At 35.5% G+C, this 13945-nt stretch overlaps 1 protein-coding gene across 1 annotated transcript in view; it reads right to left on the bottom strand.

Moving 5' to 3' along the window:
* Nucleotides 1–3225: 3225 nt before the first annotated feature.
* LOC111695802 (aminopeptidase N) overlaps nucleotides 3226–13945 on the bottom strand; it is a 30979-nt gene continuing 20259 nt past the window's right edge. The window contains exons 17-30 of the mRNA XM_023465242.1: nucleotides 13375–13504; nucleotides 12953–13030; nucleotides 12284–12496; nucleotides 11692–11761; nucleotides 10245–10316; nucleotides 9505–9679; nucleotides 7478–7613; nucleotides 7181–7332; nucleotides 6573–6663; nucleotides 5904–6019; nucleotides 5518–5620; nucleotides 4930–5410; nucleotides 3857–4064; nucleotides 3226–3407 (exon numbers count right to left, since the gene is read on the bottom strand). Coding sequence (XP_023321010.1) covers nucleotides 3401–3407; nucleotides 3857–4064; nucleotides 4930–5410; nucleotides 5518–5620; nucleotides 5904–6019; nucleotides 6573–6663; nucleotides 7181–7332; nucleotides 7478–7613; nucleotides 9505–9679; nucleotides 10245–10316; nucleotides 11692–11761; nucleotides 12284–12496; nucleotides 12953–13030; nucleotides 13375–13504 — 2032 coding nt within the window. The 3' untranslated portion in view covers nucleotides 3226–3400. The remainder of the gene's footprint in view (nucleotides 3408–3856; nucleotides 4065–4929; nucleotides 5411–5517; nucleotides 5621–5903; nucleotides 6020–6572; nucleotides 6664–7180; nucleotides 7333–7477; nucleotides 7614–9504; nucleotides 9680–10244; nucleotides 10317–11691; nucleotides 11762–12283; nucleotides 12497–12952; nucleotides 13031–13374; nucleotides 13505–13945) is intronic.

Below are 13945 nucleotides of genomic sequence, written 5' to 3'. Positions count from 1 at the left end.
CATAACAATATTTTTTTAATTCTTTTGATGTCTCCGATGTTGTGTGTTAAATTGTATAGAATCAGTTAAGTTATTTAAAATATCTGCTAATTGATGAGGTTGTCTGTTCCGGTAATTAGAAAAGTAAATGAATGGTTTGAAAAAAAAGTCTAAATGTGCCCAGCACTATCTTTGATAGGAGGAGGCCGGGCAGTTTTGATGCCATGAGGTGTGGTTATTATATCATGCACATTTTTTATATCTATACATTTTTAGACAGCCTCTGCTTTGAAGTGTCACAACGCCTTGGCCTTTGGTTTTACTACACCAACTTACTAATACGTTTTTTGTAGCCCCAGACAAATACATTTTAAAATTGCAAATAACTTGTTCAAAAGGAGTAATTGGCAAAACACTGTTTTATTTTTGCTTGAGAGGGTGACCATCTTGGTTTGCAGTGATAAATAGACGTGACAGGACCAGTAACATGAGTTGATAGATAGACGTGACAGGACCAGTAAAATGAGTTGATAGATAGACGTGACAGGACCAATAACATGAGTTGATAGATAGACGTGACAGGACCAGTAACATGAGTTGATAGATAGACGTGACAGGACCAGTAACATGAGTTGATAGATGGACGTGACAGGACCAGTAACATGAGTTGATAGATAGACGTGACAGGACCAGTAACATGAGTTGATAGATAGACGTGACAGGACCAGTAACATGAGTTGTTTCATCTTTTCCAATGCAAATCTCATCTTAACAATGAACATTTCTCCTCTTCAGTTAATCCTGCAGTAAGCGAAATCCTGAACATCTATGGAGTTTGAGCTCGGCCATTCTATCTACCACACATCATCCAGACAGAACAAACACAGTGCTGTAGACAGAGGGATCTGCAACACAACCTTCAATACTGATCTCGTCTTATAACTGTGCGGTTCTATAGTCAGAGGTATTCCACGCCGCAGTCCTTCATTTATAAGATTTGTAGTTACTCGCAACATTTTTGAAAATTAATTGAGTCTTTGCCACAAACTCTAATTTTTTAATCCCTATATCCTTGCAACCCAATGTTGCAGACCTTCGATTTTTCATACTATGATTTCTCCTAGATTCAATATACTAAGTTTGAAATACCATCAGGTTGTAAAGATAGGGATTTGAACATTTGAGTTTGTGGCAAAGACTCAATTACTTTTCCAATAAGTTCGGCGAAAACTTTTTTTATATAGAAGTAAATATTTCTGCCCTAACAATCTAGACAAGGACTCGAGGGACTGAAGGGAGAGAAAACCGGAGATAATTTTTCAACGTTTTGCAAGGCTCCCATCAGAATATTCCTCAATTGTTGAGCAAATATCGCGCAAATTCCCAAATCATTAAGGTTTCTTCAGTTCACATGGTCACATAAGTGCCATTTAGTTTAGTAGCAATAGTTCACTGCATAAAGCTACCTTAAGTTTTTAGTGAAAAATGCTAAACTTTAACTCTTATAGATCAAAGAATATCCAAGAAACCACAAATGATCTAGGACTCTCCTGCAAACCTCTCAGGAACCATGGGACTCTCTTGGGAACTTACGGGGGAACTAGGGTTCTCCTTCAATCCTCCAGTGAACTAGAACTCTCCCAGGAACCTCTGGGGATTTAGGGCTCTCCTAGGAACCTCCTGGGAACTAGGGCTCTCCTAGGAACCTCCGCGGAACTAGGACTCTCCTATGGATCTCTTGTGAACTAGAACTTTCCTAAGAACCTCCAGGGAACTTTGACTATCCTAAGAACGTCCAGGTAACTAGGACTCTCCTAGGAACCTCCAGGAACAACTAGGACTCTCCTAGGAACCTTTGGAATTTTGATTTATTGAAATTTGCATTATCTCCGTGAATTTTGAAGATCCAAAAATGGTAGACCACAGTTTGAAAATCTCAAGACCAGGCGTTTTCGATATTGGATGCTTGAGCTGGAATACTGCATCAATTGTGTTCATGAAATCCTGCATGGATTGAAGACGATATAAAAGTCCTCACTGAATTCCCATGTTTATTGGGACACCCTGTAGTTTCTTGTGTCTATGATTCCAACCTGTGAGTTGTGAACTTTGCCGCGCAAATATACAGAATAATTTGCATATACGAGCGTTAAATTTGCAACAGTATGATAATTTGTATGAATTAATTTAGGTTTATAGCAAGATGTCACCTCAACTTTCCGTTCCTTAGAACACAGTTTAAACTTACTTTATATATATTTATCAAATAAAAGAGAGCTTTGTATATAACTGATGTAAAATCTGCACGTACTGAAATATCAAGAGTTAATTGTTAAAAATTGCATAAAAATCTAAGAAATGGAAGTACAAAATTATAAATGTTAATGTAAACAAATTAAAAAATTGGCGTTGTGTCTAGAATAAAAAAGTCAATAAATGATTGTCAAAAAATCAAGCATATAAAAAAAGAATTTGTTTGGAAGAAAAGATATTAAAAACTAAATGTTCAGAATTAAATGTCAAGATATGTCATATAGAACTAAATGTTCAGAGCTAAATGTCAAGATATGTCACAAACTGAATGTTATGCTATGGACATATAGAACTAAATGTCAATAACTGAATGTCATAAGGACTTACTGTATAAAAAAGAAGGTTACTGTCGAGGCGCCTCAATGTACGGAAAATGTCTCCTGAGATAGATACAGGGAGCAAGGAATAGAAGGGAGAGACAACTGACGCGGTTCGCCCTACCATATGATTATACATGCTTTGCAGACGGTACTCCATTTTTTATCGAGCTGTTTGATTTTTTAGTAGGGCCCCACAGGAAAAATATGTATTGGCTCAATTTTCTTTCACCAGTTTCGCCAATACATATTTTTCCTGTAGGGCCCTACTAAAGAAACCAAACAGCTCGATATAAAATGGAGTACCGTCTGCAAAGCATGTATAATGATATAATCATATGGTAGGGCGAACCACGTCAGTTGTCTCTCCCTTCTATTCCTTGCTCCCTGGATAGATACAAACATCATATGACGTCACTTTTTACAGAGGCTAGAGTGACGTCACATGATGTTTTTATCTATCTTAGAAGACGACATTTTTCGTACATTGGAGCGCATAGAGAGTAACCAACCTTATTATATTAAAACCTCTCTGCATTATCAACTGATAATAATAAAATAAATAAAAGAAGAGTGCACCTCCCATAAACATTTTTATTAACAGAAATATTAAAAATGAATGTTTAATATACTTTATTTCCAACTACATTATTATACAAACGTTTTACATGAGGGGGAAAAATAATCCAAATTAATAATTATCTTTATAATAATCGTCTTCATATTCAAATTGTTCATGAAAAATGTTGCCGCGTGATCTTTTCATTTCAGTCGTCTTCAAGATTCCACATTTAACCTCTAAACATTTCATTATCAAATCTGCGCCTTAGATTCGTAAATTTATCGAAATTAGGGCGAAAATCTACTAGATTTTTTTAATACTTCAATAAAACTGAAGTTAGAAAAAACACGTTGACTATAAAAATACTTAAAGTGGGCATGGGTACGGTTAAAACAAGAAATAGGTGCCTGGTGACACTGTAAATCAGGCCCATTATACACATTACCAAACCACAGGGGGTAAGAAAAAAAGTTTGGATTTTAGAATCCCTATATCTTCGCAACCTGCTGGTTTAGGTGGTTAAAATTTTCAACTTAGATTTTTGATCCAACGGAATTTTTAGTTTGAAACATCTAAGATCTACGACATTGAGTAGCAAAGACAAAGGGATTTATAGAAATCAAAGTTTGTGGCAAAGACTCAATACTTTATGAAAATATTAAAAATTTAAAAAAAAGACAGATACCTTAAATTCAACAGTATATTGTTCAACCGACTTCTGTCTGTGATAATAGCTTTAGCTTCTTGATACATCCAACCGTTTTTCATCAGAAAATCAATCATGGTTCTCCACCAGGAGTTCCGTTGCCCACTTCTTATTTTGCCAGTGGTTGTTGCTTCTGTAGTGGTTGTTGCTCCTGTAGTGGTTGTTGCTTCTGTAGTGGTTGTTGCTTCTGTAGTTAAAATATTATTTTCAGTTTCTGTAAGAAACTGTCGGCGTAATTTCAAAATCATTTATACATCCTTTGCTTTATCTTACAATTGAATTTTTTTAATTGTACATATACAAAAGAAGCAATGAAAAAAAAATGAAAGAGTTTAATTCTAAATTTTAAGGAAATAAAAATGACATCTTTCTCATTGTTAACCCGATAATTAGCTAAATCGGACCGGTGTGAGTAGGGTAAAGTAACACTTGAAATTAAAGGTCACTGAAATCTAGGACGACATTCCTTTTAAATAAAAATATTGACTCTACATCAAGTTAATACGACTGAATACATATATTGTATGTGTTGTACCAGCACGAATCATGCACCGTTTAGATGGTGTTAGGAATGTTCCCAATGTCATTTTCCCAAGGGCGACTTCCCAAGTTGAAAATTTCCCTAATGTACTTTTACCCAAGCAGCAACTTTCCAAAGGTTTGGCTAAGGCTTCTGAGGCGCAGCAGGCTGCAAAGGGCCGAATGATAAGGCTAGGTTGTGCCTGGGGGCAGCATGCTGCAGCTAGAAAAGGCCAGGAGGCCAAGCTCTGGGGCTAGGACAGACTTGGAAAGTTGCCGCTTGGAGAATTGAACATTTGGGAAGCTGTCACTTAGGAAAATACCCTTGGGAAGTTACCGCTTGCAAATAAGCCTTTGAGAAAGTACTTCTGTTAGACTGGGGTGAATGATGAACATCACAAAATCATTGCATGAGTAAATGTTAATTTGACATGGTTAGTTAGTTTGCAAAAAAATCCTTTAGTCTGCCTGAAGGATGGCCTAGTACTTTAAATAAACCAGAATTTACAATAATACATTGGAATATGCATTACCTGTTTCATATTCATCTTCTTCTGGTGTTTTATCATTGCTTTTTTTAGTTTCTTTATAGTCAGTTGACAATCCTTGATTGTTTGTTGAAGATCCTTCATTATTAGTTCCAGATCCTTCATTGCCAGTTTCAGAACCTTCATGGCCAGTTATAGATCCTTCTTCATTGTCACCTGGTCCTTCATCAACAATAATTTTATCATTTTCATTGGTATTGGTGGTCTCTTCATTGCCTGCTCTTGTTTCTTTTAGCACTCTTTCTAAATGCCTGAAAACAGCATCAAAAAACGTTTCCCTCCAATTGAAGTTGGCTTTGATTTTGTCTAAAACTTCTTCAACAATTTGTCCTGCAGTGCCAAGCTTAGCCTTGTTCTTGTTATAGAACTGATTTAACTTATCAAAACGCTCCTGGGTACAAGCATTTTCAGAATAGGGCTCAATCATAAATTTTGCGTTGTATGGGAAATTTCCTTCATAATATTTCTAAAAAAAAAAGATTTCAACATTATTTTTCTGGCAAAAAGTAGTAGCAAAAAATGGTTTAACTCAAAGTTTTAAGACAAGACAAAAATGATTCAAGAAAAAATTACCAATATCTGTTCCCAGTTCTCATCAAGCCAATCAAGCATACGCACTGCTCCATTTACATTATTTTTACCAATTGCAGAATACACATATCTCTTATCTTGCTTCCTTAATTTAGTTATCATTAAAAGGACTGCACACGTATGTTTAAGTGAAAAAAGCGCTTCATACTCATTAGTGCGTTTCATTTTTCAATCCAAAGCGTAATTAAGTCAATTAGATTTAAAACGAATTTGAAATCCCTAAAATAATGAGAGCTAGAGACACCTAGTGACCCAAACAAGTAAAACATGTTTTCCATGAATTCATCAAGGGTTCTACGCTCATGGGTATGAGGCGTTTTTAACCATTTTCTCCTATTGTTAGCGATCATTTTTAATAAAAAAGAGACCTGATTGTAGAATTAGGATCAATAGAAATGTCCAAGTATTTATCAAGAAGACTGATACTGTCAGTGCATGCGAGAGCTTCATACAGAGCAGATTTTTCACGCACTATTTTAGTTTCCTAAACAGTTTTAGCAAATTTTGCCTTAATCCTAGTCGACACTCTGTGGACTCCCCCCCCCCCCCTGAGAAAAAAGTGTGCAACCTTGAAAGTTACGCATAATAAAATACAAAACATATATATATATATATATACCGTTTGAACCTTGGAAAGAACAGACTATAGGCCAAGCGCTGCGGCTAGAACAGGCTAAAGGCCAAGTACTACGGTTGGAACTGGCTAGAGACAAAGCACTGCGGATAGAAGAGGATAGAGATGAATTACTGCCAATAGAACAGACTAGAGACATAGCACTGCAGATAGAACAAGTTAGAGGATAAACACTGGGGCTAGAACAGGCAAGGGGCCAAGCACTGCAGATAAAACAGGCTATAGGCTAAGCTCTGTGGCTAGAACAAACTAGAGGCCAAGCACTGCGGCTAGAACAAGCTCTAGAGCCAAGCACTAAGGCCACAAACTTATTTTGAATCTTATTGTGGGTAATTTTCGAGGTAGCAGCCTTTAACTCCACATGGGTTTCTAATTGTTTTACTGCAAAGCACTTAATTTAAACCTGAGTCCTTTTCCACACAAGATCCCAGTCCTCCTGAGATCCATATTTTAGACCATAACAATACACCCACTCTTTTTCATCAGGACCTACGCTAAACACGAGGGTTCAATTTTTTTAATCCCTGTGTTTGTGCAACGAGAGTCCGAATTTAAAGAATTTAAACCGTGTCGCTGATCGACCAAAAGCCTGTTACAATGGAGCACCGTCTTAAATGTCAAAACACTTTTTTAATTGGAGCCAACTATTTTTGAATTGCAGCTCAAATTCTTGAAATCTGAGGCCAAATTTAAAGAAATGGTTGGTTTCACTTAAAATTGCATTCAATGTTTCAAGATTTAAGCCGGCGCTCAATTGTAACTGGTTTTTGGCGGATTTAAAATGCGGCTCAATTTCATTAAATCCGGACACTGGCCTCTGATGGTGTAAAAATTTGATATTTTAAACTAGGATTATTTGATATAACAGGATTCATAGTTTCAAATATCTAAGGTCTAAATTAGCAGTGGGTTGCAAAAATTTAATCATTAGAAAATCACACTTTGTGAGAAAGATATTTTACTGGAACCAAAGAAAAAGGTGCAAATGTAAATTAACTTTTTTCTGGTTACCTTAGCTCATAATTTTCTTCTGTTTGTTTCCAGATTTTAAACTTTTTCTCAGCTCTATCAATACAGTCCTTGATATCCAAAGAGCATGTCCATTTCATAACTAAGTTTCTTCTGACTACGTCTTGGTATCTGACGGAAGTACTTTTACTCACCTGTGCAATTTATGTAAACAATTTGCTTATACCTGTCTTGCATTAGAAATTTTAGTTTAGGCGAGGATAAGCATCGACATTGTTCAATTAAAGTTCTTTCCGTTTGTTTTTACTACTAAGCTAACAGTTAAAACCTTACAAATACCTCATCATAAACCTTCACTACCAGACTCTTGGTGAACTTGAGAAAAGCTGGATATCTTCTATCATCAACCAGCATATTCATCAAGAACTTTAAACCATTCTCAGCAGCTGATAGAACTACATAGTCAGTCTCAGTTCTGTAACAAACAGTGCATTTATATCTAGTATTGGATATGAGAGTTTTATGTTTAAAGACTTTTAAAAGGTTCCACAAAAATCTGAACAGTTTTGCAAATACTAAAACTGTTTTTATTCTAAACATTTGCTTCCTTTACCAAATTTTGACTTTGAGAAAGATATGCGAACAGAAAACAACCCAAGAAGGATAGTTTTTTTGGTATGTTTTTTCTTTAAAATTGTTTTAAAATGTTTGAACAAACCTTCACAAGTTTGCAGAGTTTGTGTGGTACCTTTCAAAGTCCAACCCACTAAAAGTTCTAGTAAAGTTCCTCATATAAGATGGAAAATATGAACACAGCAAATCAAAAATTATAATTTTATTCAATAGTGAAAAAAAATTTGAAAATTAAAGACCTTTTAGTTTTATTTTGCAGATAAAGATATCTAAGTTCAGTATTTGGAGAATAATTCATTTTTGGGATTCTAGAATTTAATCAAATGTAACTTCAAATAAGGGAAATGATTTACTCCGACAAGCGCCTAAATCAGACATCAAACTCATAAAGGCACCGTTCACTTACGTGGTTATTTCAGGGTAAATCAAATAGCATTCAAATATTTATTGGTATTAGTCATTTTTTTAAATTTTCATTAAAGATTTATACAAAAGTGTACAAAATTATTTTAATAGAGTTGCTGTAATCCCTTTAATAAATCTTTACAGCTTGTAAAAATACTTCTCAAAGACAAGTATGGAACAATCCACCTCCGACATTAATTTTTTGACATTTTCAAAATAAATGGTATTAGCTATATCTAAGCTGAGTAGAGAACCTGGTGAAAAGAAACAGTGCACTCCAAGACCATATACAGGATAGACATTTGAGACTAAGCCTGGGGACTTCTTCCACTTCATGGACAGCTCTCAGACTGATATATCTTCATCATGACTACCAGAGGACTAAGAAGGACCCCAGGATCTTCCCCTTCTCCAACATGAAAAAACATCCTCCCAATCCTCAGCATCACTAAAAATATCAGAGGACTCTCTTTACTCTCCAGCTTGTTCTCGGACAGAACCACTGGAGACATAGAGCAGCAAGAGGATCCAGTCTTTGTTCTCCAGCTGGATCTATGAACAGAGTTACTGGGGGCTTGGAGCAGCTAAAGTATTTATAGGACATGCAGAAGCTCCATATTCTCGAGTTGGTTCTATTGGCAGAGACACCCGAGATGCAGAGCAGCCAGGACCTCTTTGGCATACAGAAGCTTCATATTCTCAAGTTGGTTCTATTGACATTGACAACCAAGATACAGAGCAGCCAGGACCTCTAGGACATGCAGAAGCTCCATATTTTCGAGCTGGTTCTTTCAACAGAGACACCCGAGATATTGAGCAGCTAGAATACCAATATAGACCAAAGATTCCAGGTAAAGAAGAGATCATGAGGATCTACGAGGACGGGATCTACATGAGGATCTACAAGGACAGGATCTATCGTTCTCCAGACATGATTGAGAAACCAGGAGGTTTACAAATAAGAGAATCTGGTATGAGAGATAGAAGAAGATGCTTGAAATGGATCAGGTCCAGCTTCAGCTTCTGACTCCAGATGAGGTCTATTGCTAGAGGTTCTATTTTGTGATGATTGAATTCCCGTCAACCAATCAGTGGGGCAGGAGCAGTGGGGCACCGGGAAGGTAAGAAACAGATGGAACCCCCATCAGAGAGGGGGAGGTATATAATGAAAGGGTGTTGTACGCTTGAGAACAGAGGTGGAACTGATACTGAAAAGATAATAACAAAACAAACAACAATGAGATGCTAATTGGCTATTTAGTCTACCCTGAAATTTCCCAAATAAGTGACCCTTTCAATGTATTCTTGGTACTTACAAAGTTCCAAACCTGAGATTATTGAGAAGATTAAATGTGGAAAAGTAGGATAGTTCACCAATGCGGGATAGAAAAAGAGCATCATCCACTAGTTGTGATCGGACCACATTTGGAAGTTTGGGAAAATTTTCAATAATCTCATCCCATAGTGCAGGAGAGTAATTAACCCTGTAATACCCCATTCGACCTAAACTCAAAAACGTTCAATATTATGATCTATATCTATATATTTATATTTCTGATCTCTGTTCGTCTATTGTTCTGCTTTTATGTCCAATTAAAACTCATGAGTCATGAACCACTTAACCGATTTGTCTCACAGTTTCTTTTTGAAACTCGGCGGAACTACTGTAATGATTTAGCTTTGTTACTTTTAGGGAAAGTTTAGTTACATACTATCAAGTAGAGTTTAATCCATAATAGATTCACTGATGTCTATTCTGATATTACAAGAGCAGTACTGGAATAGACTTTTCTATCTATCTACATAATCAACAAGCATAATCTAAATAGAGATCCCCATGTAAAAAACTAAAAAAAATTCTTCAGTTACACAGAAACAAGAGTGTCTAGGTAAAACTTGGTTCCAAATTATTAGTTAGAAATTTTTCTGTTAAGAAATGATCAAACCCATTTTAATGGCTTTTAATAGCAAACTTAATTATTCCATAAGAAGATGGGTTGGTTGAACCTGTCCGTGGTTCCAAAAGGCCTAGCAGAGTGTGGTTCATTTCATTGTTTACAAGTACTACCTGCATTGAAGATACATAATTCTTTGCTACGAGCTGGAAAAGAAGCCGACTTTCCTGTTAACCAAAAGTTCACTAAAACAAATTAGTTTATAAACTTAGAAATTTCAGAGAATTAGCAATTTCAGACCACTTCGGAAGCTTCTATAAATGAAAGCTGAATACTGTTCTTGGTAAACTATAGAGGTCCTTGTTGGTAAGTCCTTACTTTAAAATCCATTTTGACCCATTAAATGGAGATTCGTATTTGCTTTTTGTACTCTTTTGTGGGGCTCTATTTTTATAATTTGGATGTACAAGGTATCCCAATTAATGTGTAAATTAAGTGACAAATTCGAACTCGTCTATGTACTTAAAAGTGTAGTTAGTTTTATGTGTGTGACATAGAATGTACGGAGCATTTTTCTCATTACAGGTTTCCTTCGCGCAATGTTCCCCACTAAAGATTTCTATTAGAACTTCTCCACCAAAGAAAATTTCAGGCCATAAAACGTTTTCTACATTAAATTTTCCTTTGCTCTATATTTCCTCCACAATGTGTTTCCTGCCATAAAATGATTCCTCACATAACATTTTAACCACAAAACGTTTCCTACTACAAAACATAATGTAAACTTTAACAAAATTTTTCTATTATTAAATGTTTCCCTAAAAAGAAGCTGATCCTATTACAAAATGTGAACTACTCAAAAGTTTCCACTAAATGCTTGTTTCTTTAGCTTGATTATTAATTGTGAATATTGAACATATTTTCAAAAATAAATTGATAAATGTTTTGACAATTTACACCAGGAAAAAAATAGAGTTTACATAGCATGAGTAATTCACCTGAAAACAAACAATGTTTTCCATGTTTTTCTTTTCACTCCGAATTGGAGATTTTTTGTTAGTAGTTTATGTTAATTCAAATTTAAAAGTAAAGAATATTTTAAGATTATTCAATAAAAATTATAAAATCAATTCTTAACAAATAAACATAGACTGGAAACATTTCTCAAAGTAAACATTTTGAAGCAGGGGGCATTTTGTCGAGAAAACGTTTTGAAACAGTTAACATTGTGTGGGGATTTGTAGTACTCTGAAAATTCATAAAACTTTTAGGAATAGCTAAAGGGTTTCTCAACACACCATTAAAAAACTCTCCATATTATTCGCACAGAAAATGTCATTTTTAGACATTGTACAACTTGATCTACCTGGAGCTTAAGAGCACAGATGTTGTAAAACTTGATCTACCTGGCTTAAAGTCACAGTCCTATTCAGATATTGTACAACTTGATCTACCTGAGTCACAGTCCTGTTCAGATATTGTACAACTTGATCTACCTGGCTTTAAGTCACAATCCTGTACTTTTCAGGTATTGTACAACTTAATCTACCTGGAGCTTAAAGTCACAGTGCTGTACTTTTAATAGACATGAGATTTCTGTGATCCAGAAGTCCAGCTTACCTGAGGTATCTGATAGATTTCCAGATATACTCTTATATGAAATTGGAATCACCCAGAGAAATTCATCCTTCTGGGACCAAATTTAATGAATGGGAGAAATCATGGGTTCAACTACTTCTCAAGTACTCACTGGCTCAAATTCTGAATACCTGATTCAAAGTTTAAGACTTTAAACAACCCTAATTTGAAGTCGGCTGAAACAGACAATTCGCTGACAATGCCAACCAATCAGAGTGTTGAAAAAATAGAATTCATAAATCTATTTGCTGAAAAAAAACTCTGCTCTTCACTGTAGGATGGTTCAAAATTTTAAAACTTCAAGTTAAACCAGCCTTAGAGATATGTAATTAAACCTTCTCTACATACGATGGTAGGCGATCATATCAATACAATGAAGACAACTTTCTTTTAAGCATCATGGATGTGCACAAAAAATGGAAAGATAAGCTTTTCCCTAAATACTTGTAAACTTATAATTCAAAAAAAGCTTGTTATCAATAAAAACTTAAATAGAAAAGTTGAATTCATGATATTGATAGTATCGCCTACCACCGTAGTTCAACAATTTCTTGCAATTTATAAAGTTTGGTTCCTTGTTGGTTTCAGAATTAAGAGTAAACTTTTGCTGATAAATATTCCAGCTTCCCTCAGCAAAATTTACATGAATAAATGGATATCCTTGTTGTAGTGTCCAGGTATCCATAACATTCTTCATTGTCATATCATTTGGGAGGGATCTGTCTTGAGCATGTTCTCCAAGAGAATCCCATAAATTGTCTTCGACAGCATTATCATAAGCGTGTTCCTATTAAATGAGAAGAAGGGGATTTACACTTTAAAAGCAAATTTGAAAGATCTATTTATTTAAGTAGGTGTTTTATCTTATCACAAGTTTTCAGAGCCAAAGACTTTTGTTTAAATGGATCTAGCTAATCTGCAACATTCGTTATATTTCCACTAAAACCATCAAAAGTTAAGATTGAAATGAATTAATAGCTTTGTGACTTAGCTTCATCGTAATCAAAAGTTCGGGTTTTGAAAATATTTCCGTACAATGTTTGGCACTAAAGAAGGCGATTTTTGACAAAAGAATTATGATTTTAAATAGTTCAATGAATATGGTAAAATTATCTAAACTGTTTGCTCTATAATAAACTCAAAACATATGATCTTTCATCCCTGTTGTCTTCCTATTCTGGAATTCTTTTGATCCGCTGTAGAATGTGGACCTTAAGTGTAGATGCCATTATTTTTAACAAACCTTTAAATAATTTCTTATGCCCTGTCTAAATACTTCTGGGGTTAAAAAGTTCTCCATCATTCTAATTAACAAGCAACCCTAGAAAATAAATGTGGGTTTTTGCACATATATTCCATACATAGAAATAACGGTGTTAGGTATTTTCCCTAGCTCAACTTCCCAGGGGACAATTTTCAATGGGTCAACTTTCCAAATCTGCAAATTTGCAAGTTGCACCTTCCCAAATGTACATTAAAGGTTAGATTATGCCTTCTGATGCACCAAAAGTTGCAATGGGAGAAGATTACTGTGGGTCAAGCACTGTGGCTAGGACAGACTTTGGAAGTTAAAGCTTAGAAAATTGCACAATTGACATGTTGCCACTTAGGGAAATACCATTGTGAAAATGCCTTATGGAAAGTACATAACATAAAAATTACAACCTTGTACATAGTAAGCTTGGACTGCATTGCTTCATATTCGGGGTTTTTTACTTCTGCGGATAAAGGTAGTGATGATTGAACAGCATCGAGGTAAAAGATATCCTTGGTTTCAATAAAAGCAATCTGCTCCCTACGGGCAATAATAACAATGGTATTATATGAAAGGAGAGCCTAGAACATGGTTATAACAGACAAGGAGAGACTAGTAATAGGTTTGAACAGACAAGGAGAGACTAGTTCACTGTTAGATCAGACAAGGAGAGCCTAGCACATGGTTAGATCAGACAAGGAGAGTCTAGTACATGGTTAGATCAGACAAGGAGAGCCTAGCACATGGTTAGATCTGACAAGGAGAGCCTAGTACATGGTTAGATCAGACAATGAGAGCCTAGTAGACGGTTAGAACAGAAAAGGAGGGCCCATATGATAGGTTTTAACAAACAAGGAGAGCTTAGTTTATGGTTAAAACAGACAAGGAGAGTCTATTTTACAGTTAAATTTGACAATGAGAGCCTAGTACATGGTTAGATCAGACAAGGAGAGCCTAGCAGACGGTTAGAAAAGAAAAGGA

The sequence above is a fragment of the Eurytemora carolleeae genome, unplaced genomic scaffold, assembly GCF_000591075.1.
Source record: "Eurytemora carolleeae unplaced genomic scaffold, Eaff_2.0 scaffold56, whole genome shotgun sequence".
Lineage (NCBI taxonomy): Eukaryota > Metazoa > Arthropoda > Copepoda > Calanoida > Temoridae > Eurytemora > Eurytemora carolleeae.
Note: the sequence above shows the minus strand (reverse complement) of the source record. Positions and strands in the feature narration are given on the sequence as shown.